At 35.9% G+C, this 22,456-nt stretch overlaps 4 protein-coding genes across 7 annotated transcripts; 2 read left to right on the top strand and 2 right to left on the bottom strand.

Annotated features, from left to right (window-relative positions):
* The first annotated feature begins 1,627 nt into the window (after positions 1-1,627).
* On the top strand, positions 1,628-2,897 carry LOC111787755 (myb-related protein 306). The gene is made up of 3 exons (XM_023667801.2): positions 1,628-1,870; positions 1,985-2,114; positions 2,192-2,897. Exons 1-3 carry the CDS (start codon positions 1,735-1,737, stop codon positions 2,751-2,753), a joined length of 828 nt encoding a protein of 275 aa, XP_023523569.1. The 5' UTR covers positions 1,628-1,734; the 3' UTR covers positions 2,754-2,897.
* A 3,690-nt stretch (positions 2,898-6,587) lies between these two features.
* On the bottom strand, positions 6,588-7,177 carry MIF1 (mini zinc finger 1). The gene has a single exon (XM_023670024.2). The coding sequence runs from the start codon at positions 6,921-6,923 to the stop codon at positions 6,627-6,629; it is 297 nt and encodes a 98-aa protein (XP_023525792.1). The 5' UTR covers positions 6,924-7,177; the 3' UTR covers positions 6,588-6,626.
* A 5,354-nt stretch (positions 7,178-12,531) lies between these two features.
* On the top strand, positions 12,532-15,557 carry LOC111788393 (putative arabinosyltransferase ARAD1). The gene is made up of 2 exons (XM_087121418.1): positions 12,532-13,988; positions 14,916-15,557. The coding sequence occupies exons 1-2, from the start codon at positions 12,999-13,001 to the stop codon at positions 15,435-15,437; spliced, it is 1,512 nt and encodes a 503-aa protein (XP_086977544.1). The 5' UTR covers positions 12,532-12,998; the 3' UTR covers positions 15,438-15,557.
* Positions 15,558-17,541: 1,984 nt separating this feature from the next.
* LOC111788394 (uncharacterized) lies at positions 17,542-21,242 on the bottom strand. Of its 4 annotated transcripts, none has more exons than XM_087121420.1 (9): positions 21,091-21,242; positions 20,439-20,489; positions 19,971-20,266; positions 19,290-19,361; positions 18,704-18,771; positions 18,286-18,616; positions 18,115-18,204; positions 17,828-17,985; positions 17,542-17,795 (listed from the first exon to the last, which is right to left on the bottom strand). In XM_087121420.1, the coding sequence occupies exons 3-8, from the start codon at positions 20,241-20,243 to the stop codon at positions 17,863-17,865; spliced, it is 957 nt and encodes a 318-aa protein (XP_086977546.1). In that variant the 5' UTR covers positions 20,244-20,266; positions 20,439-20,489; positions 21,091-21,242; the 3' UTR covers positions 17,542-17,795; positions 17,828-17,862. The 4 variants fall into 4 exon arrangements, with proteins under 4 accessions (XP_086977546.1, XP_086977545.1, XP_086977547.1 ...); XM_087121419.1 differs by having other exon boundaries at positions 21,067-21,225; XM_087121421.1 differs by having other exon boundaries at positions 20,439-20,485; positions 21,067-21,223.
* Positions 21,243-22,456: the final 1,214 nt, after the last annotated feature.

Below are 22,456 nucleotides of genomic sequence, written 5' to 3'. Positions count from 1 at the left end.
TTAAAACTTTAGGAAATTGGATTGAAGTTTTAAAAGGTGGATCAAAATCTTGAATGTTGGAACCATTTTTGTTATGGAGATATATCGATTTCCATTGATTTGGATTTGTTGTATGAGGAGGAGTGGCTTAAGGCAGCTACACGTTGTAACGAATGAAGTCCAAATCAGTATTACTCTCCCGTCCCCACGTTTCATAACGATCTAAAGATGTTGGAACTAAACAATCTTTCTTTTTGGACTTTTCCATCTTTAATCATTTTGTTTCTTTTAGTAAATAGGCTACTCGATCGATCAAAAGACTTGAAAGCTTGCCTAGTCTTAGGTCTAGGTCGAGTTCGTGAGGGCGTAGTCTTGGCACACCTACAATTTAATGAAGTTTGAGAGAAGCCCAGATCGGAATTTGTCCTCAATTATTTTAACTTTTCTTTCTAGATTTAGATGATGCAGATAAACCGAGGGCAGAACCGACAGGTTAGAGACTACAGGGAATCCATATCTAGATCTGTTTTGTGTATTTATGTTTTCGCTGTTTAAAACTTACGTTGGTTGTTTAAGTTTTAAATGATAATGGTTTTAAATGTTTTACTTGGTGTTTATGGAAATATTTTGAAATTTATGATTGGTTGTCGGAATTTATTATTGACGTCAATAGTAACTCCTGTGAATCGCGTTGTCGATGAGCGGTGTTACAACCCAAACAATCTCAAGCAAAATAAATTGTGTCTAAGGGAGAATACTTCTCAAGTAATGGTGAGTTTTCCAACCATGGGAGAACCAACTCGAGGAATTCAAAGCATTGAAGAATCAAACCCTAGATGAAGATGACTTCGACCAAAACTTCCATGAGCAAGGAGTTCGAGTTAGGGACCAACCCCTTAGATCTCCAAGCCCTATTAACCTTGTATGAAATTGCCTCAACATTTGCCAAAGGAGGGAAGACTCGAGGAGCATGGACGATACTCATGAACGTTACACCAAAAAAAATGAAAATCAAAAATCAAAATTGGTACGTTCTACCTAATGTGGTTGAGACAAACTCGATTTTCTTTGTTGAGAAGTGACACAAATCTGAAAGTGGTACTTCATTGTACATATGGATCGATTTTCTACTTGAGAAATGGAAATGGGATAAGAAGGCAACTTCCAAATCCGTATTTGCCTGAACAAATTGGCGTTGTTGAACGAAAGAATCATACTATTATGAATATGGTTCAAAACATAATGTTATAACTTCATAAACCTACCTGATTTAATCCAGCTCAAACGGTACTGATTGAGTTAAATTGATCTAATTTCGGTGTAATAAGATTATTTGAACCACCTAACCACGCCACCCTCTCGTTTATTATTCTTTTGGAAGACATCGAACATTGTAAGGTCCGAAACGATAAACAATCTCACTCAATAACGCTACTCAATTCTGACTTGAATTAGGGTCTTTTTCCCTTCTTTTTTTGGTTTCTTGTGTGCCATTACAATACCCACATTCAATGCAATCCAGCCTTGTAAGTGTGAGAGAGTTGACTTTTTGTATCAAAGATTAAATGCTGATTGCTGTACGTTTGACTCTTTTTGCCTCTATTTCTCTCTCTTTTTCAATATATATAAACCTCTACATATACACAACCCTGAATTTGCTTTGTAAACCTTCCCTTCCATTCCATTTCTATTATGAGCTAGAGCCCAAGAACACGAACACGAACACGAACACGAACACGAAGATCAAGTTCATCAATGATGGGAAGGCATCCATGTTGTGACAAAGTGGGCGTGAAAAAAGGGCCATGGACACCTGAGGAAGATATCATCTTGGTTTCTTACATTCAAGAACATGGGCCTAGCAATTGGCGATGGGTTCCAACAAATACTGGTCAATCCCTTCTTTTTAGCCTAAAGTTTTGATTTTTTGAGTTGGGTTTTTGCATTTAATTCCCGGTGTTAATTTTCTCACCTACCCATTTCCTTATTGCAATTATGTTCTCAGGTTTGCTAAGATGCAGTAAGAGCTGTAGGCTAAGATGGACCAATTACCTCCGACCCGGTATCAAGCGAGGAAACTTCACTGATCACGAAGAGAAAATGATTGTTCATCTCCAAGCTCTTTTGGGTAACAGGTAATCACTATAAACGTTTTGAATCTTCCCTCCGTCGTTGAAATTAAAATCACGACGATTTTGTCGGTGTTGTGTAGATGGGCAGCCATAGCGTCGTACCTTCCGCAAAGAACAGACAACGACATAAAAAACTATTGGAACACGCACTTGAAAAAGAAGCTGAAAAAGATGCACTCAGGGTCAGATGGTGCCCAAACTAGAATCTCAAAAGGGCAGTGGGAAAGAAGGCTTCAAACAGACATACACACAGCCAAAAGAGCCCTTTGTGAAGCGCTTTCCTTACACAAACCAAGCTCATATGAAACCATGGAAGCATCAAAACCCCAACAATCAACTGCAACTTATGCATCAAGTGCTGAAAATATAGCCAAATTGCTTGAGAATTGGATGAAGAAATCACCAAAATCTTCCACACAAAGTGAAGGATCACAAAGTGGAATGAATTACAACAACTCACCGGAGGTGAATTTGGATGATTCCTTGTTTAATTTCAATGACAATAGCAATTCTCCTTCAACCTCTACAACAAATCAAGTTCCTCCTCTAAGTTTCCTGGAGAAGTGGCTGTTTGATGATGGAGCTTTGGCTCATGTTCATGCTGATCATATAATTAGTGTGTCATTAGAAGCTGAAACATGATGAACAAACACTTTTTACAATAAATATCCCTGTGGGAGGGAAGAACAAAAGTGTAAATTAACATGAAATTACATGCTCTACACTATATCTATGCATCTATATATATATATATATATGGAAATAAAAATCATATATTATAATTTCTCCATGATCTCATATATCACCATAAGTTTTGTATGTTAAAAGTAAGATCTGGATTCACTTTAATTACGTCGGCATAATATTGTTAACATATATTGTCCGCTTTAGTTCGTTACGTACCACTTTCAGCCTCATAATTTTAAAACACGTCTATTAAGGAGAAATTTTTACACTCTTATAATAAATGTTTCGTTTTCCTCTCTAATGTGAGATCTCATAATCTACCCTCGTTGAGGGCCCAACGTTCTCGTTGGCATACTGCCCTGTGTCTGAATCTGTTATCATTTGTAACCGTGAATTTAGACCGTTACAATTTTAATCTGGGTGCTCTCAAAATTAATCTATTTTTCACTTTTTGCTTTGATAGACTTTGTTTAATTTTATTTATTTATTTATGATTATGAGTTTATCCACCTTTTACCGACCTTTTCGAAAATGAAAAGTCTTACAAATTAAAACTTTTAATGTTTGTCTAGTTTGTTGTTGTGGACCATATGAACACAACTCGATAGTTTGAACGGGTGGGAAATTGGGACCATTGTCTTTACACCACACCGTTCCATTAGCTCAATTCATCGAGCTTAGTCTAGTTCAACTGATTTAAGTATATATGGTTCGAATACGAAGATTTCACCTCAACCATTATTACATTAGCAAAAACTATCATTAAAAATATTACAAAATCTAAAATCACTCCATTGGATTATTATTTAGAAGTAATTAAGTAGCAAAACTAATTAAGCTTTGGGTTAGGATTTTGTAAATATTTTCAAGGGTATTTTGGTCAATTAACCATCCATTTAATTTAATTATATACTTTGTAATATTGGACAATATTCGGCCCATTAAGCACATTGAATTGGGCTTCACATTGCCAACAATTAGTCTCACTTGGCCCACACTCTCCACTCTTACCTATTTTCTAATTAATTATTTTATTTATTATCTACCTTATATTTTTAATTATATATTTAATATTTGTGAGATTTTCAATATTATTCTACTTGATATACCACATAACTCTCGATATAGCAATAAAAGCAAGACGTGTAAGCATATCAACTCATCAAATTCCCATTAAAATAGGATCAACACAAGGAAAGGCACTTGCCATTTGTTGGTTATTAGGAGCATCCCGAAAACGTTAGAGTTGAAATATGCCTCTCGAATTAGTGGATGCTGCCAAAGGGAGTGACAATGCAGTAAAAAGAAAGAGACTCATAGGATAGTCGAGGCAAATAGAGCTTTTGCACATTTTCGTTAATCCATGAACATGATCTATATAGATATATAAACTCATGGATCCATATATCTCGATCGGAAAACAATCGATATAAAAATAAAGAATCGAAATTGATCAATATATTCTCGAAACAAAAGACGAAACATAAATTATAGATCAATTAAGTCAAGCCCTCCCGAAAACTTGCTTAAGAATAAGAAAGAGAACTATTTCTACCGTTATTTGTCGCATCATATTTTTACCTTCAATTAACAAATAACCTAATAAAGTTGTTATTTTGAAATGAAACCTACCCTAAAATTTAAGGGCATAATTGAAAGTTATCCCCTGTCCAACACATGTAGAACCAAGAATTTATTGGATAATAGAAATCTACACTTTAAAACGACAAAACTTTTAAAAGTTTAGAGACATAATAGAAATTTGTCCTAAACGTTCATCATCTTTAGACGTTTATCCAATGGAAGATAAGATTTATGGATTTTGTAGTTTTCATTAACCAAACATATGTGAAGTTGAAGCATGTATGGAAATGAATGGATGAAGACATGAAAAAAAAAAAGAAAAAAAAAAGGACAAAGACAGACAGAGATGGATGTGTACAATGTTAAAAATTGAGAGGAATAGCCTTTTCAAGTCACTGTCTGTCTGTCCCAAACCCCACCACAACACCCAGCTCAACTTTGTCATTTTTAGCTTATACTCATTATAACTTTGCTACCCATTCCTTTTCTTTTCTAACCCTCCAAACAAACAAAAACTACACTACAAATCCATTTCCGTTCTTAGCTAATTGAGTTATATACACGTTCATATAATTTTATACACACCTATAGATTCGTTCTTTCAATTTATAACAATTTTGATACTAATTACTAATTCGAAGAAGGATTAGAGAAACTCGACACATTCTTATCAAATTCATTTCTTATCAAATTCATTTCGTATCATTGGTGATGACAAACAGTAAAGGGTTTGGATATCAAATCACAATGAAGTTGATATGTTGATACCAAAGTTCAATGAATTTGAGGGTTTGAGTGAAATCTGAAAATGGTTGAATACAACAAGCAATGCACATGCAAATGTTTGAATCTTTGGTTTCAAAATTTGTTCTTGACAGAATTGATTAATCATATGATTTAGCTAAATGAAATAAGAATATATGGCTAATCCAAGCTTGTTTTTGTTGATTAAATCACTCACTTCAATATCTAATCATCCAAATCACCCAAAAAAACATTCAAAAATGAATTGTACTCCAAGGCCTTCAAATCAAAGGAGGAATGTTGTTAACCAATTATTCACCATTGGCAGCCAAGAAAGAAAGCAAAAGCTCCACATGTATGGTATTAAAAAAAATGCCAACATTATCATAAACAACAAACTAACCCACAGCACCACAGCTATAGGGAGAGATCTAAATAGGGTTCTTCAAAATTAGGTCAGCTTCTACTAAAGAATTCATGGCTATTGTATTTCAAAGCTGTGTGATGTGATTGGATATCTGTGGGGCCTCCTTGTAGGAGTGATATAATAATATTTCTTTTCACTAATGATTGCTTCAAAGATAAGGTAACTTCTATTTATATGAGGTCATGGTTTGATCTATGCTGGCCCCGGCTATCAATTTTTAGCTAATTTACACATCACTAAATGGGGTTTTGTGTTGATTAAGTAGTTAACCAAGATGAATCAAGTTTGAAATTATTGATACTCATTCAAAATTATTGATACTCATCTCTGAAAATCCTCTAAATATGATACCCATTTTCCCAATGAACAAACAGAATCAAAATAACAAGGGGAAAGGGTCAAGAAATTTGTTCTTGACAATACACCACTCAGCTGCAGTGTTTTACTTTTCCTTTTGTCTGTTCTTTTGAATCACCAATAGTCATTTCTATTCAAGGAAGAGACTTTACAGATCCCGAAAAGGAAAATGTAACGGCCTAAGTCTACCGCTAGCAGATATTGTCTTTTTTAGGCTTTTCAATGGAAATGTTTCCACACCATTACAAAGAGTGTTTCATTCTCCTCCCCAATCAATGTGGGATATCACAATCCACTCATTTTTCAGGGCCCAGCATCCTCATTGACACTCATTCTTATGTGGGACCCTACCAAATCTACCCCCTTCGAGGCTTAGCATCTTTACTGGCACAACGCCTCGTGTCTATCCCCTTGGGGAACAGCCACCTTGCTGGCACATCACCCAGTGTTCCCAATTTCACCGCTAGCACTTATTGTCCTTTTTGAACATTCCCTTGAGGAGACTTTATAAAGGGTGTTTCGTTCTTCTCCCCAACCAGTGTGGGGTACGACGGAAAAACAAGAAAATGAAGAAGAAGAAGAAGAAAAGCAAATCAATACACAATTTAATTACAAATCTCTTATGTTTCAAACCACAATCATTCTTAGTGACATCAATATATATATATGAATATGAATAATGAAAAGGGTGTTGTTATATATAATTTTGGAAGTTTTCAAGCATTTGGAGGAAAGTATTCACAAACCACTTCAGTTTCAACTTCTCTTCTATGGAAGTTCCTGTGGCAGCCACAAGCAGCACAAGTAAGAGCTCCATTAGAGCCTTCTTCACCATTTGCAAGAAATTCTGTGCACCCATCAACAGCATATCCACCAATATTGGCAGCATGATTCTTTTGGCACTCTCCATATCTAACCAAGCTTCTCACAGCTGATGATGATGTGCTGCTGCTGCTGTTCCTATTTGATGATCCATCTGTTCTTTTCACAATCACTTGGCGTTTCTTCATCATGGTGATGGGGGATTTTGAAGAACAACAATATAAGGAACCCTAGGCTTGTGAGATGAAGAGATGAAATGGGTTTCACTCATTCAAATCTATAAAAGAAAGTGGGAGAGGAAGAATCCAGATTCCTTTTGACTCACTACAATTATGCCCTTTATCTCTCCATTTTTGGTGCCCTATGAGTACTAATCCTAAACCCTAGCCATGCTAGACAGCTCTTATTTATAGGGCTTTGCTAAATAGTAGTGCCAAACCAATAGGAGAGAATATGTTTCTAACCTACAAATAATGGATGCTTAATAGTTCCTATATGCTTCCCGATATTATGATTGGGAGAGAAGCACGTACAAACAATCATTGCTAATAAATATTGTCTACTTTGACTTGTTGCGTATTGTCATCAGCCTCACAGTTTTAAAACGCGTCTACTAAGGAGAGATTTACATACTGTTACAAGGAATGTTTTGTTCCTCTCTCCAATCGATGTGGGATCTCACAATCCATTCCCCTTGGGAGCCCAGCGTCCTCGCTTGTGCCTGGCTCTGATACCACTTGTAACCGTCAAAGATCACTGCTGATAGATATTGTCCGCTTTGACCTATCACCGTTAGCCTCACGGTTTTAAGATGCATCTGCTAGGGAGAGGTTTCCACACCCTTGTAAAAAATGTTTCGTTCCCATCTCCCACTGATATGAGATTTCACAAGAGCAACTTTTACTCTTTCAATGTGTGAAGTGATCGTGATATTAATATGTTTCTCTCCCCAAGTTTCTTACCATCAATAATTTTAAAAGGGTTAGTCTTAAAATTCTTATGTGTTGGTAAGATGAACGGAGAAGAGAACAATTGTTCGGTTCTTTTCTTCTTTGTTTTATCTTTACAATAGTATGATAATATCATTCCGTTAACGATTAAAAACACGTATTTGTGGTAAAGTTTTATCATTTACTTATATACGCATGATCTTATCCCGTTTTAAAGAACGTGAGAGTATGTTTGCATGCGGAAAAGAAAAGAATCTAAGAAGAAATGTTGGAAGACAAAGATTGACACTCAAATTCATCTTGTCCACCAATTCCCACCAAAAACAGAGAACAACTTCCACATTATCCTGCTTTCAAATTAATAATTCTTTTTAAAAAAGTATATCAACAAAGCCCCCATTTTTATTTTGTTATAAACTACTCCTACTCCATGCTGCTACCTGTTTTTGGGGTCTCTGTCTTTGGATATTATAAATATTTAACAAATCATTATATATATATACACATATATTCTGTTTTGTGGAAGACATTTCAACAAAATAATTGCAATTCCTCGTGTGTGAAGTACACCCATTACATTATTTTATTGTCGTAGTTTGTATTCTATTTAAATGCTGTGAACGACAAGATTGGACTTTCAATCCCTCCTTTGTTTCTCATTCTTGACATGGTATCAGAACATTATTCTTAGAACCCGTTAACGAAAAAGAAAAATACATTATTTTATTGTCGTAGTTTGTATTCTATTTAAATGCTGTGAACGACAAGATTGGACTTTCAATCCCTCCTTTGTTTCTCATTCTTGACATGGTATCAGAACATTATTCTTAGAACCCGTTAACGAAAAAGAAAAAGTAAAAAGATAAGGTCATGATTTTCCTACCCCAGAGAGAAAAGTCCTTCCCTTTTTGGCCGGTTGTAGGCGAGGCGGGACTCGAACCCCCAACACCGTGGTTCAAGTCACGTGCAAATCAAGACTTGGGTTTGATTCATTCTTGGAAAGTAACCATTTTTTGGTGTGTGTGTGTGTATGGCCCATTTCCAACAGTTCTTGGCAGCTCAAAATGATTCCCCCAACTTTCTACCCTGGCCCTGAATTTTGCATCAAATCAAACACTTACACTCATTCGATCAAACAAAGTGTGGCCAATTCGCTACAATCATTTATGAGCTTAAAATAGCAACAAAAAAAAAAAAAAAAAAAAAAAAAAAAAAAAAAAAAAAATTGTGGGTTTGGTTGGTGTGTTCTTCATATATGTATTCAAAGCTAAACCTTAAAAGAGTGTATGAAATGATAAGAATGATTGGGTGTTCATGGTAGGTTTGGACGTACAAGCGTAGATATTTGAAAATTGTTAACTTTATTTTATTTGTGGGAAAATGAAGGTGTAAATATATGGATTTGATAGTGAAAGAAGTGGGTTTGTTGAAATCAACTATGAATACGTCTCTTTAATCCCCCCACTCTCCACCATGGAGCCGTATGTATCCAAAGTCAGGCTTTGTTGTTTTTTTCAATGGGCGGCAATATGTGCTTATTTGATACCCTTTTTAAAAGTGAAGTGGGACAATTTCACATGCTTCTTAATCAAACCCTTTGTCAACGCAAAATTCTAATTAATCTAATTTAAGTCGTTATATTTTTTATACATGAATTCGACGTTTTTCTACATCTCCTGTGATCTGGTCACGGCGATTACGATGAATTGTGAAACATTCACAAGTTTCTAATTTGGAGTGTGGGTGATTCTTCACCTTGTCCTAGTGAATCCTCTTATGTCCCAGCCCGTGGATTAAATGGACATATCTCTTTTCTCTCAATTTATTCCACTAGTATTCCTTGTCTCAATTGGGAGAGGTTGCAAAGGGGTCCCCTAGATGGAGGAGGCCCGAGTTTGGGCATAAAATAGCATGAATCAAATGAGAATCTATGGTTGGTTTGAATCCCCCTAAGTACTGGCTTGGTTTGGTCGGGTTTGGTAAAAGAGAATAATGATGGGCTCATATTTGTGGGCTGAAAATGGGTGGACATTTGAGAGGACAAAGCAACCACCCACTAATCATACTGCCTTCTTCTCTTTCCTTTTAGGCCCCTCAATTGCTCACCCCCATCCATCAAACACGACAAAATTACAGACAACATTCTTTACCCTTTCTCTTCTTCTCTCTCTTTCTTTACTTCAATATGTGTTAAGGGTAGCCCATCTAGTATTGTATGCTCAATTTGGGAAGCCCATCAATTCCATTTAATGCCCGTAGTACTCGAGCCGTCGTACATACCTACGACTCTTACCAATTTAGATGTAAGATGTCTTTACGGCCACTAACTTCTAATGATACTCATGCATGCTGATATTAGTTATATGGTGTTTGTGGATGCATCTTTTGAAACATGTTTTTTTGAGGTTGAACAAAGGTTTGTTGTACCAATTAGTGAAAGAAAGCGTGCGTAAAGCATGATTTGAGAAGGAAAATGTGGCATTATTGTCTAAAACAGACAAAATTATTGAACCAACCGCAATTATCCTGTCTATATTCTCACTTGGGCCTAATGGGCTTTCTTAAAAACAAGACTTTAGGCCCAAATTGGCCCAGCTGGCTTACCTAGTTTAAGTCGTATTTAAGTTACTCAATTATAAGTTTTATAAAAATGCAAAAAATTGATTAATATATTTTTTTTTTAAAAAAAAAAGTGTAAAAATCGAGGCATTTTTTAACCTACAAAAAGGACCATTTAATTAACAATATTCCTTTTTTATTCAACTTATATTTTCCCACGTGGCATTTCCACTTTTTCTTTACCAATAAATTATTATAAAATAAATTCATTTTGGAATCAGAATATATATTTAACTCCTTTACAACATGCAAAAAGATACCTTACTTCATTTTTCAGCCTCTTTGATACTTTTTCGATATAAATTTGATTTCTTTTAATACTAGCGGTTTGAAATAGGTTAGTCTAATGATCATGAATACTCGTGTCTATAACTTAGCACTCAGTGCATTGATTAGGGGTTCCATGGAGTTTAGTAGACTAATGGGCGACATGCCCTCCCAACCTATTGACAATCCAACTACAATTGTATGTGAGGTCTAATCATTGTTAGAGTTCGTTTGTTGGACTAATGGTTCCTATATCGTGTCATCACGAACAAGGTACTTTCAATACATATTACATAGTAATTATGAATCCTGCTTGTGTTCTACTCCTACGAACATATTCATCCATAACTAAGACAGGCTACTAATGCTCAATCAATGTAACCACGTTTCTAATCATATGATTGACATGTTTGGCATATATAACGAGTTACAACTTGTTTAGAACCTTCAGTTTGTGACTAACTTCTGTTATTTAGCTCATTTTTCGAGAAAAAATATTCCTAAATTGGCTAATTCTTTTCAATTTCTTCTAATTAAACCTATATTCAATAGATTTTAAGATCAATATGGATCAAAATCGATAAAAAAAAAAAAGGTCGAATAGGAGTTGAACGAGACAAATGAGAGCACACCTCTTAACCACACACAACTATGCGTCTCTATCTCACAAAACCAACCGAATTCGAGATCTTTTCTAAACTTTCATTTGGATTTTCGAGCTCGATTCTTCTCTTGGAGTGGTTATCTCATCTCTTCACAATTCCTAATACAAACGAAATAAATTTGAATCACTATTATGCATTATACACAATGATATAGTCCCAACATTCTTAAACACTTATCATACCTTATATTTCCATCTCGATTTGAATAATAAATATTGATATTGCAAATATCCTTATCAAATATTGCCATCGATATTCAATAATCAAGCTTGATCGCTATATATAATCAATATTAATATCAAAGCTTAATCTTGATTCTGATATAGATTATTGGTATCGATACCGATCATCAATCATAAGATTGATATAAATCTTTAATAGCAACTCGAAAACTAGGATGAAAGATTAGTTGTCTACCACTAAATTTTTCGACACTTATAATGATTGATGAACTATTTAATAATGTTTCAACATTAACAAACAACCCATACTCATTTAAATAATTATAGTCTTCTCCCTCTTCTCCGAACAACTTTTAAATCAAAATTGAATTCAAATCATTTAAATAATACGTAAAAATTTAAAAATAAGAGCAGGAATTGTTAGATGAACTCAACCCTCAACAATGATATGATATTGTCCACTTTGAGCATAAATTCCTTAGGCTTTCCGAAAAACCTTATACAAATGGAGAAAGTATTCATTGATCGTAAACCCATGATCATTCCCTAAATTAACGTGGGACTTTGATCAACCGTGATTATCGATTATTAAAAAAAAAAAAAAAAAGAATCATTAAAAAAAATTAAGATGCTTAATAGCAGCAAAGCAAGTCATGCATTTCATGTTTATGCGCATGAAATCAACACTAGAGAGGAGAAGGTTGGGAGAGTTTTTCTCGTGCCCTTTTTATTTATTTATTTATTTTAAAATTGATAATAAAATAAAAAGGCCACAACAAAAGCTTTATCCAACTACTCCCTTACCATTTTTATTTATTTATTTATAAGTTTAATATTGAATTACATAATTTTAATTAATTAATTGATTATTTATTGAGAGTATGAAAATTGTTCTTAGTTAAGCTGGCATGAGCATTAATTAGGTATTAATTAGGGATTAATTAGGGATTAATTAACAACCACACAATAAATAGAGAGGCGATTTGTTTTCCACTTAAAAGCAACCAGAAAATATTGAAAAATAACTGGTCAAACCGTATAAAGTGGGATTCTTTTATTTCAAACCTGTTTGTTCTATAATTCGCCGTAGAAATTCATCACCCTTCTTCTTCCAATTCATCACCCTTCTTCTTCCAATTCATCACCCTTCATCATTAATGCCTCACAACCCAGATGCTTTTTCATGGAGGAGAATCAATCGCCTTCAATCCAACATACTCCGATTTGTAAGCTTTCCATTCATCTATTTCTTTCTTCCCAACTCCGGAACTTGAATCTTCTGGGTTCTTCTCACTTTATTATACCCATTTCAATGTCGATTGCAAAATGAGGAATGCTGGCCCGTTTCGTTCTTGACTTTTGGGTATTGGATTTGTTTTAGTGGGTTCCTGAGAAATTCTGGATTAGATGCGAAACTGGGGTTCCGTCAATCTTCGTAATCCTCGAGACTTGATTCAAAGCTTCTGAATCAAACCTCCTCTGTTTCGATGTTCCGGTATTCAATTTATAGCTTGTTTTGAGAATTGCAATGGCGGATTTGTGTTTTTTATGATTCTCTGAATTCTACGGACTTGTCTTCAGCAATGTCGGAGAAACGCATGCTAGCGACTAGGTTATTTTTGTACTTGATAACAGTTTCTGTGTTTCTTCTAATCCTTTCTTCTTTGTTCACCCTTCAATCCAACTACAATTCCTTCTTCCCCACTTCAGTGCTCAAGCTCATTGTTGTTAATAATCATACTTCAAATCACATAAAACCCAATGTAGAGATTGAACCAATTGTACCAATGGAACGTCCTCCACGAGCTGTACCACCTCCACCAGAGCAACCCGAAGAAGCCATTAGAGCTAGGGGTGTTGATTGGCCGCTTCCTAACAACAGCAAGGATGAAGATTCTGTAGAAACTCACACAGATTTAGCCTGTGATCCTGCAAAGGCTCGTTTGAGAGTATACATGTATGATCTTCCACCTTTATTTCACTTTGGATTGTTGGGATGGAAGGGAGAGAAGGGTCAAATTTGGCCTGATGTCTCTAATAGAACTCAAATCCCATCATACCCTGGTGGGCTGAATCTTCAGCACAGTATGGAATACTGGCTTACACTTGATCTTTTATCTTCGAATGTCCCAAATATTAAACATACTTGCACAGCAGTTAGGGTGAAGCGTCCAAGTCAAGCAGATGTGATTTTTGTGCCCTTTTTCTCATCCTTGAGTTACAATCAACATTCTAAGCTGCATGGGAGGGATAAGATTAATGTGAACAAGATATTACAGCATAAGTTGATGCATTTTTTGTTTGGGCGGAAGGAGTGGAGGCGAGTGGGTGGAAGGGATCATCTCATAATTGCTCACCATCCGAATAGCATGTTGGATTCGAGAAAGAAACTCCACTCGGCCATGTTTGTGCTTGCAGATTTTGGAAGGTACCCAGCTGCAGTTGCAAATATTGAAAAGGATATCATTGCCCCTTACAGACATGTGGTGAAGACGGTTCCACCTAACAATTCTCCCACATTTGATGAGCGTCCAACTTTGGTGTATTTTCAAGGAGCTATATACAGGAAGGATGTAAGTCTTTCTGTCACATCCAAAAACTTACTGATGTGTCTTATTTTTTTGGCGTTCAAGCTACTTTATGCCTAAATTATGATATGTGTTGCTGTTTCATGTCATTGCCTAAATCCCTTTGTTGGTTGATGGGAAATGCATAGGATACAATTTGTATATGATCGACTCATAAATAATCTCATTTTGCTATTACAAAGAGTTCGAACTGATGGAGAAGGCATGTTGTAGAACTTCCTTTTTGGTCGATGTATAAACTTGATATGTATAAAATGGTTAGAGCAAGGCCATGAACTAGAGTTGCTTCCAAGCATTGCACAGTAACATGTTGCCAACTGTTGATATATAAAGAACGGTTCTTTTTTCGGTCTATTTGCATTAGGCTTTTACCGTACTAGTAAGAAGGTGTTCTCGAAAGGGGACGAAACCTGTCTATGATCCATTCGCCCTGTGTATTCATTCAACCAACCTATGATCGATCCATTTATTCTTTCAACTTACTATCAATCAACCATGTCTTAGGTTCTCAGTGCGAGAGATCTTGGAACGTGCCCTGTGTACGCATACAAATAGGGTCACTATTCGCCTACTACTAAGTAAGTACAGGTGGAGAGTAGATTCTAGATTATATCAGTCGGGTAGTCTGAACTGGGGTTCTGGAAAAATCTCGTCGAATTCTTCTTTGCAAGAGACATGGATGAAAATTGTTCTTGATAAGGCCTAGTTTGCTGATATAATGGAATGATCACTCCTGTTATATCCTTTGTTAGAGAAAATTATGTAAAGAACTTCATTGTTTCATAGTTCATGTACCAATAAACATCAAATTGCATTTTCTCTGCTTTTAGTGACCATGTGTTCTTAGAATTATTTGGTAAGGTTTGAAGTTGATTAAAGTTATTCTAATGTTATGTTTGAATTCATTTTCAGGGAGGAGTAGTTCGCCAAGAACTATATTACCTTCTGAAAGATGAGGAAGACGTTCATTTTACTTTTGGAAGTGTTAAGGCGAATGGGATCAACAAGGCAGGCCAAGGAATGGCCTCATCGAAGTTCTGCCTCAACATTGCAGGAGATACCCCATCATCAAATCGACTTTTTGATTCTATTGCAAGTCATTGTGTACCTGTTATTATCAGCGATGATATTGAGCTGCCTTATGAGGATGTCCTGGACTACACCGAATTTTGTGTCTTCGTTCGAGCTGTCGATTCTATAAGGGAGGGTTATCTACTGAAACTTCTTCGTGGAATTAAACGAGAAAAGTGGACAGAGATGTGGATGAGAATAATAGAAATTGTGCATGAATTTGAATATCAGTATCCTTCTCAGACTGGTGATGCTGTCGATATGATTTGGCAAGCGGTGTCACGTAAGGTGTCGAAGATAAAATTTAATCGGGATAAGAAGAACAGGTACCGTAGATCTCAACTTTTCCTAAAGAGCAATTGATATTGAATTCAATATATGAATAGGAAGTTTTGTAGTCACTGAGATCTATCATTCATTCTCCATGTTGCTGTGTTAATGATAATGAAACTCTTAACTCAAAACAGAGTAGTTTTGAGATTTTAGGCTGTCTAGAAATCTTTACTCGTCTATTCGTTCACCTTTATAGTTCATTGCAGCCTTGGACCGTATCATCTTCAACCTTGTTCTCAGTTTTTGGCAGCATGCATTAGCAGAGGTTTTTCTTTTAAAAACACCAGAAGAAGTTACCAAATTGTTAAAGCTGAAGAAATGAAACCAATATTCATGCATAGAACTTGACTAATAGGTGTTAAATCATATGAAATCGTCAACAGAAAAGATAAATACAACCAAACTGTTGCTGAATAGATACCTGTTGCATGGGGCGCCACCTATTGTATGTATGACAGTAGAAGCCCTTTTTCTTTGTTTGTTTTACATCCAAATAAAGCTGTTTGTTTTGTTAGAGCTCGAGTTTGTACCCAAAATAGATGCAATCTTCCTATCTATAAGGAACCTACGAACAATCTTTGATGAACTGTCTGGGACTTCCATCTTTTCATCAACAGGGCTTCCCACCACTCTATTTTTCTTGGAAAACAAACGAACATGAAACCTTTTTGTATCTTCTTCATTTCTTCTCATCTCAACATTTGTTGTGAATGGGATCAGATCCTCTTCGAATCCTTCTTTTATTCAATCGTGTAGGATCGAAACCCATCGAAGGTGCAGGTGCGAAAGCCAGTGTTCCCCGCCAATCATCCTTCACAAGCTTGAAGCTGTTGAAAATAGGTATGTTTAGTTTGTCCCATCTGAGTGCTAGAACAATGTTTGTCAGCCCATTGGTTCCTTGTGACTGAAGAGCCAAAATCCCAATGCATAGAAGTAGCTTGGCCACCCTATGAATCAAAACCCCCATTTATAGTTGAAGCCAGAGGAGGGATGATAGTATCTGTATTCAGTGAGGAAGGGATGAGGAGGAGGAGAAGGATGTGTCTGTGATATATGCAGAGCCAAAGTTTATGATGGCTCATTGTTGTAAGAAGCCAAGAGTTCCATCCTTTTATGGGATAGGATGACCAAAAAGCAAAAGACATAATTGGGGCCCAGAACATGTAGGGAAATCTTAAGATTCATCTTATCATAAGCCTGCAAAAGAAGCAATATGAAGCTGTTTTAGAACTTTGACAGGTTTGAATTTAAAAGGGTAAAGAAGGAAGGGAATACGGATCTTTCTTATTATTCCAATTCTGGGAAGGCCCTTTTTTACCATACCAAGACTGGCCTCAGTTAGCTGTCGTTCCATGTCACCCGACAATAAATGCCAAACTGAATGATCAAGTTTCAGAACATTATTCTAACACATGATAAATGCTTTTACGGTTCAGTCTATGTAGTAAACATTCATATAATCGTGTGAGAATAATAGGACACTAAGCCCCTTTACCTTTGTAAAATATCTCTTTTTGGACTGCAAGAGTTAGATCCAGACTGAATAGATGAACACAGAGCAATAAAGCAAATAAAAAACCAGAGAGCTTCTAGTAGAGAGAAAAAAGCAAGCAAATTTTTCCTGCAATAAAATTTGGTCTTGAGAATCAGTCTTGGGTTCTCATTATATGCTTCAATGAAGCTCTTTTATGCTTTTATCAGTGGTCTCTTCTCTTTTGTTTGCCCCAACCCTCAAGACTGAGACCTAACTCCTTTAGTTTTGCCCTTTTAGAACCTATGAGGACCGACCATCTTTGAACCACCATCCCTCCACAAGCTTAGCTTACGTATTCCTTCATCTCCCACACTCTACTTTGCTTGCTTAAAACTGCCTCAGAATAGGGTCCTTTAATTAAAGATCATCCAAGTTTGCTAAAGTGCACCCCACTACATATTTTATAGCATTATAACTAGGAAAAGCCTGCTCTTTCATCATATTGAATATATTTAAATGGTCTCTCATACAACAAGATTACCCTTACAACTAAGATAGAATAAAAGATTACTTGGCCATCTATTGTAAAGTCACAAAGATTCTAATGAAAGGGGCATTCCGACTAGAGTAATCATACATTATTAGTTATACAGCAGAACATTTTGAATAAAACAACTCAATTCTGTGGAGTAGCCATCACTGATTCATTGATATCCAGAATTATATACAGACACAACTCAGATATTGAAGATGACAGAATGCAAGAGGCACCAGGTTTAAATGAGAACGAAGAAGAAGCTTAGAGAGAGCTCTAAGCGGCATATAGTAAGAATGACACAGTTTACTGATTTTTTAGGGAAAAAAACCAAGGTGAAATACAGTGGAATAAATTTAGCTTGAAGTTAATATATATATATATATATATATATATATATATATATATATAATTCCTCTCTGCACTCACTGCATGAAGCAACATCATTATTGGAGTGGCTCTTGATGAGGAGTAACTACAGGCCCTGGTGCGAGAGTAAACTGAAGGCTCTGACCTTGTGCTGCCTGCAGCATAAATGCAACTTCAGTTGCTGCAAGTGCTGCAGCTTCCTGTACGAGAAGTAAAACATCATACGACAATCAATTCACATTTTTCAGAAACGTTTCAATCACGAAAATACAGAAGATTGCTTAAGTTTATGCAAATGGGAAGCATAGAATCATACTTTCGAGACATACCTGTCTTTGTCTTCGACGCTGTAGTATGCTGATGGCCCATGCCATAATGTAGCAAGGAAGAAGAAACCCAGCAGCTCGGAGTAATAAAAGCTGTCAATGTACATGAAAGTTAACAGTGACAAGTACATAACATAATAATCTTGAAGGGAAAAAAATGAATGTCTTACTTACCGAGAAGAAAGTATAAGCATCATCTTCACCATCACCATTTGTAAGGTATAGAGCGTGCCTCAACAGTAAAAGAGCCAATAACTGTAAAGTAGCAACAGTGATAATCAACATTATGGTGTGAAAACAGTGTTTAATATGGGGAATTTGTTCAAGGGTAAGAGTCATCAGTCTCACAATCAGAGCAGCCGAACGGCAAAATGCTGTTCCATTTGCGCTCGCATCTGCATATTCGTCATATTCTGCCTCAAGAAAGTGGCGTTCTGCTGCTGCCATTGCCAAAAGCCGTGGATCATGCAAATCTAAAGCAGTTTCAGAAACTGCCCAACCTTCACTGCAAAACACATTTGAGGTACAGAAAATCAGAGTTTAAATTCAAGAAGCAAAAACTATGTGTTAAACTAGGTGAACCAAAACTTACCTGATATCAATGGTGGCATCTTCCATGCGAGGCGGTGGTGTGGGCAAGGTATAACCAGGCTGATAATTCTGAAAGCATGTGAATTATAAAATATCAACATATTGATTTGACCTTCAAAGAAAAAAATTTACAGTACTAAGAGAAAAACTTGAGAATCAAAAGTGATTTAGTCTTAACAGTAAACACGCTTCCCTTGAGTAAATGAGGGTGAAGTTTTTTTCTATTCAAACGAGTTATAGCTTAACCATCATTAATGTCTCCCGAAGCATTCTACGACAAGTTTTTATTGTGAAAAAATGTCAGAGATTACAAAATCATAATAATATCTCCTAATGTATTAAGAAACAACAACCCAACCACCGTCTGCATCGTTTTTCATGAGCCTGTCATGTTCACTAGTTAATACCAACCCCACACCAAATTCAAAGATAGAGCCATTCGTCGCTCATCCAATAAAAAGACCATTTCTTTAAATCAACTTTTTGATGTGACTGGTTGAAACTAATCAGCCAGAAGAATCCCCCTTCAAATTGATGACAACAATAGGTATTCTTCGAGATTTTCTAATGGTGATGGTACAATTTACCTGATGACAGATTTCACAAGTTATATCGCCCTTTTCATTGCACCATCGCTGGACACATTTCCTGTGAGCATACTGGAATAGGAAAATGAATAGAATCAGAAGAGCATCTAAAACAGAACAAGTTATATCAGTAATAATGATAATAAAAATCAAATTTCTCCCAAGGCGTCGTGGCACAGAGCTTGACCAAACAACGGACAGAACAAACGCAACTCAAAGGTCTGGCTCGAAACGTTGAGAACTACCGCAACCATTAAAACTGGTTTCTTTCCATTACAACTCCCAACTGAGAACTCGTAATACATTGCCACGGCTTTACGTTATCCCATGATTTTGACTAAAGCCAACTAATGCGAAAATACAGAGAACATTTATGAATAAAAAATGAGTTCTCATTTTATCATGCTCTCTCTTCCCACAATTCAAGACAGGTAAAACTCAAAATGGTGCTCAGAACCAATAAAGACAATCATAATTAACTTCTCTCCATGCCCCTATAAGTCAAACGAGCAAAGCCAACCACCTAAGGATTCATAACTTCATAATGAGTATGGCCATAAATCTACGAGACACCGACATATGCTACATTAGCAAAACATACTCTTCTTTGGTGCCTATAGACTAGAAAGCCACTTTCGTTGAACTACAAGGACCATTGCAATCGAAGTTAATAAACAGTACCTTCAAGCTGCCACTGCAAGCACAAGGAATCTCCAAATTCTTAATACTATCCTCTTCTTGACATATTCGACATTCAACAGTCTGAATAAGGGGGTCTTCTTCAGACCCTTCATGTTCATCCACATCTTCAACAGCAATAGCACAGACAGATGGCTCTGCATTTTGAGAAGATGAAGATTCCAAAGAAGATCCTGGAGCAGTAGTTCCTTGCAGCGACTGCAAACTTTCAGGCGTAATGAGACGGTCCACACACAAAACCATGTGATCACCCATTCTTGTGCAAAAACAAAAGCCTCCTGCTTCGACAAATCACAAAGATCGCCCTTATTTCACGTCTCAAATAGAAAAAACAAAGCACAGGAGTTTGAAAAATGAAATGATTCTCTAAAACAAATAAACCAAAGGAAATTTCACCATAACCTCCATAACAATAGATTGAATTTGGATACAAAGAACTAGAATACATACCTTTAAACGTCTCTCTTGTGTTCAATTTCCCTCAATTATGCAAAACCCTGGCTACAAAAAAGAAGAACAGCAAGAAAATTTCAAACTCCAAGTAATTGCATCATAAAAGGCAAGCCACATTCTTAAAATCAAGTCCTCCCACCACAAACAAAATATTACATTTTCTGATCAACAACTTTTTGAACTAGATTTTCAAATACTAATATATTCCCCAACCAAAAACAAAAGGTAGAAATGCTTGCTTCAAAAACAATCCAACTACAAATCAGCACCTTTCTGCTGCAAGATGATCGCAGCTAAAATGTGAGTAGAAAAAGTAGAAAGAGATCCCAGAACTTTCGCTCACTCCACCATACAAAAAACATCATAATGAAAGGGAAAAAAAGACACAAAAGTTCAAACTTACAATTTTCAACTCTAATTCACCGAACCCCCAAAAGAAAAACAACACCACCAACAAAAAATTCCCCCAATCAACCAAATTATTGAAGAAAAACACACTCGACAACATGCAATTCCACAGAAAGCCCTAAAACACGATGATCATCAAAATCCACAAAACTAAAATGCAAAATCATGAATAAAACAACAATGGAAGTCGAATAAGAAGATCTAAATGAAAAAATGCCTTGAAAACACGTTTCAAGATTACACAGATTGTAGAAAATTTCGGCGCCTTAGCTCCAACCCAAAGGCCTGTGCTCGGAGACACTACCCGGCTGTTTACTAGGCTTGTGAAGAGCGAACTTTTGCGTTTGTCAGTCTCGGACCGGACTCGGTCTTCTCCTTTTTTGTAATTTAAGAAAATTTTCAAGTTCGAGGCTCGAATACTCCGAAGCTAAACTCCGACCGAGGCTAGGTTCGGTAACGTTCGTCCAAAGTTAACGTTGGATCAGTTGGGTAAAAGGGAGTCCCTCAGTTAATAGTGACTTGACGGCAAAGAATCAACGTTATTGGTACAGATTTTTCTAGATACCCCGGGCCCACATTCCTATGGTCCCAAAATATTAATTCTTAAATAAATTTGATTAATTAATAATAAACAATCATTATAAACGTCTTAATTTTTGTTATGTGAATTACCACTAAAAATAATAAATATCTTCCTTTTTTTTTCTTTTTTAAATTAATATTATTTTAGAATATTAATTGAGTTAGATATATTTTAGATAAATTATGATCCCATTATTTAAAAAAGAAACTATATATTTATATTTAATATTTTTTGGAATAAATATTAAAAAAAAAATTATAAAAAGAATATTATCTTCAAAATGAAAGAATTTATTTTTAAAAGAAAAATGAGGTTAAAAAAATAAAAAATAAAAAGAAATTGTATTAATTATTTAAATGGAGGGGTTGGGGGAAATGGAGTAGGTTTGGTTTATTCAAAAAAAAAAAAAAAAAAAAAAAAAAAAAAAAAAAAAAAAATGAGGAGCTTCCATTTGATTCATCTATTGAGTTTGACATGTTGTGGGTAGCATAGTGTAGCAGGTCTTGTGCCTACCAAGCAACCAATTCTGCTTTGTCTATGCTTCAATTAATGTCCCAATTATTATTATTATTATACTAACCATTGGGTTCAATTTTAATCTTTCGTTGCGAAATGTATGCTATCGTCATTTAGGACGAGGGAAAAAAGTATACAAAGAAGGTTGTTGTTATACAACGTTATTTTCAATTTGGAAACGTGTGACTCAAACTAAACAAATTCATCATCCAATTACACAAAAAAACAACGTTCACATCCCATCATCTCATATTGGTTCTCAATTAGCATGACTTATATGTCTTGACGTTATCCCAAGTTACGAGGTGTCATCGGCTATCACAACTCACTCGTTCATGCTATTGAGAAAGGGTCCACGTATAGTTCATATGGACTTTATCGAGACATTGGACCCTCCCATGTCCATGCCATATCATTTACGAACTTTGTACAGGATTGTGGGTGTATGATCCAACCTCTGACACATGGGTTGAGGCGCAATATCGACACACTCATGTCGCTCGATACT

This window comes from Cucurbita pepo, chromosome 2, assembly GCF_057944985.1.
Source record: "Cucurbita pepo subsp. pepo isolate OVF chromosome 2, ASM5794498v1, whole genome shotgun sequence".
Taxonomy (NCBI): Eukaryota; Viridiplantae; Streptophyta; class Magnoliopsida; order Cucurbitales; family Cucurbitaceae; genus Cucurbita; species Cucurbita pepo.
Note: the sequence above shows the minus strand (reverse complement) of the source record. Positions and strands in the feature narration are given on the sequence as shown.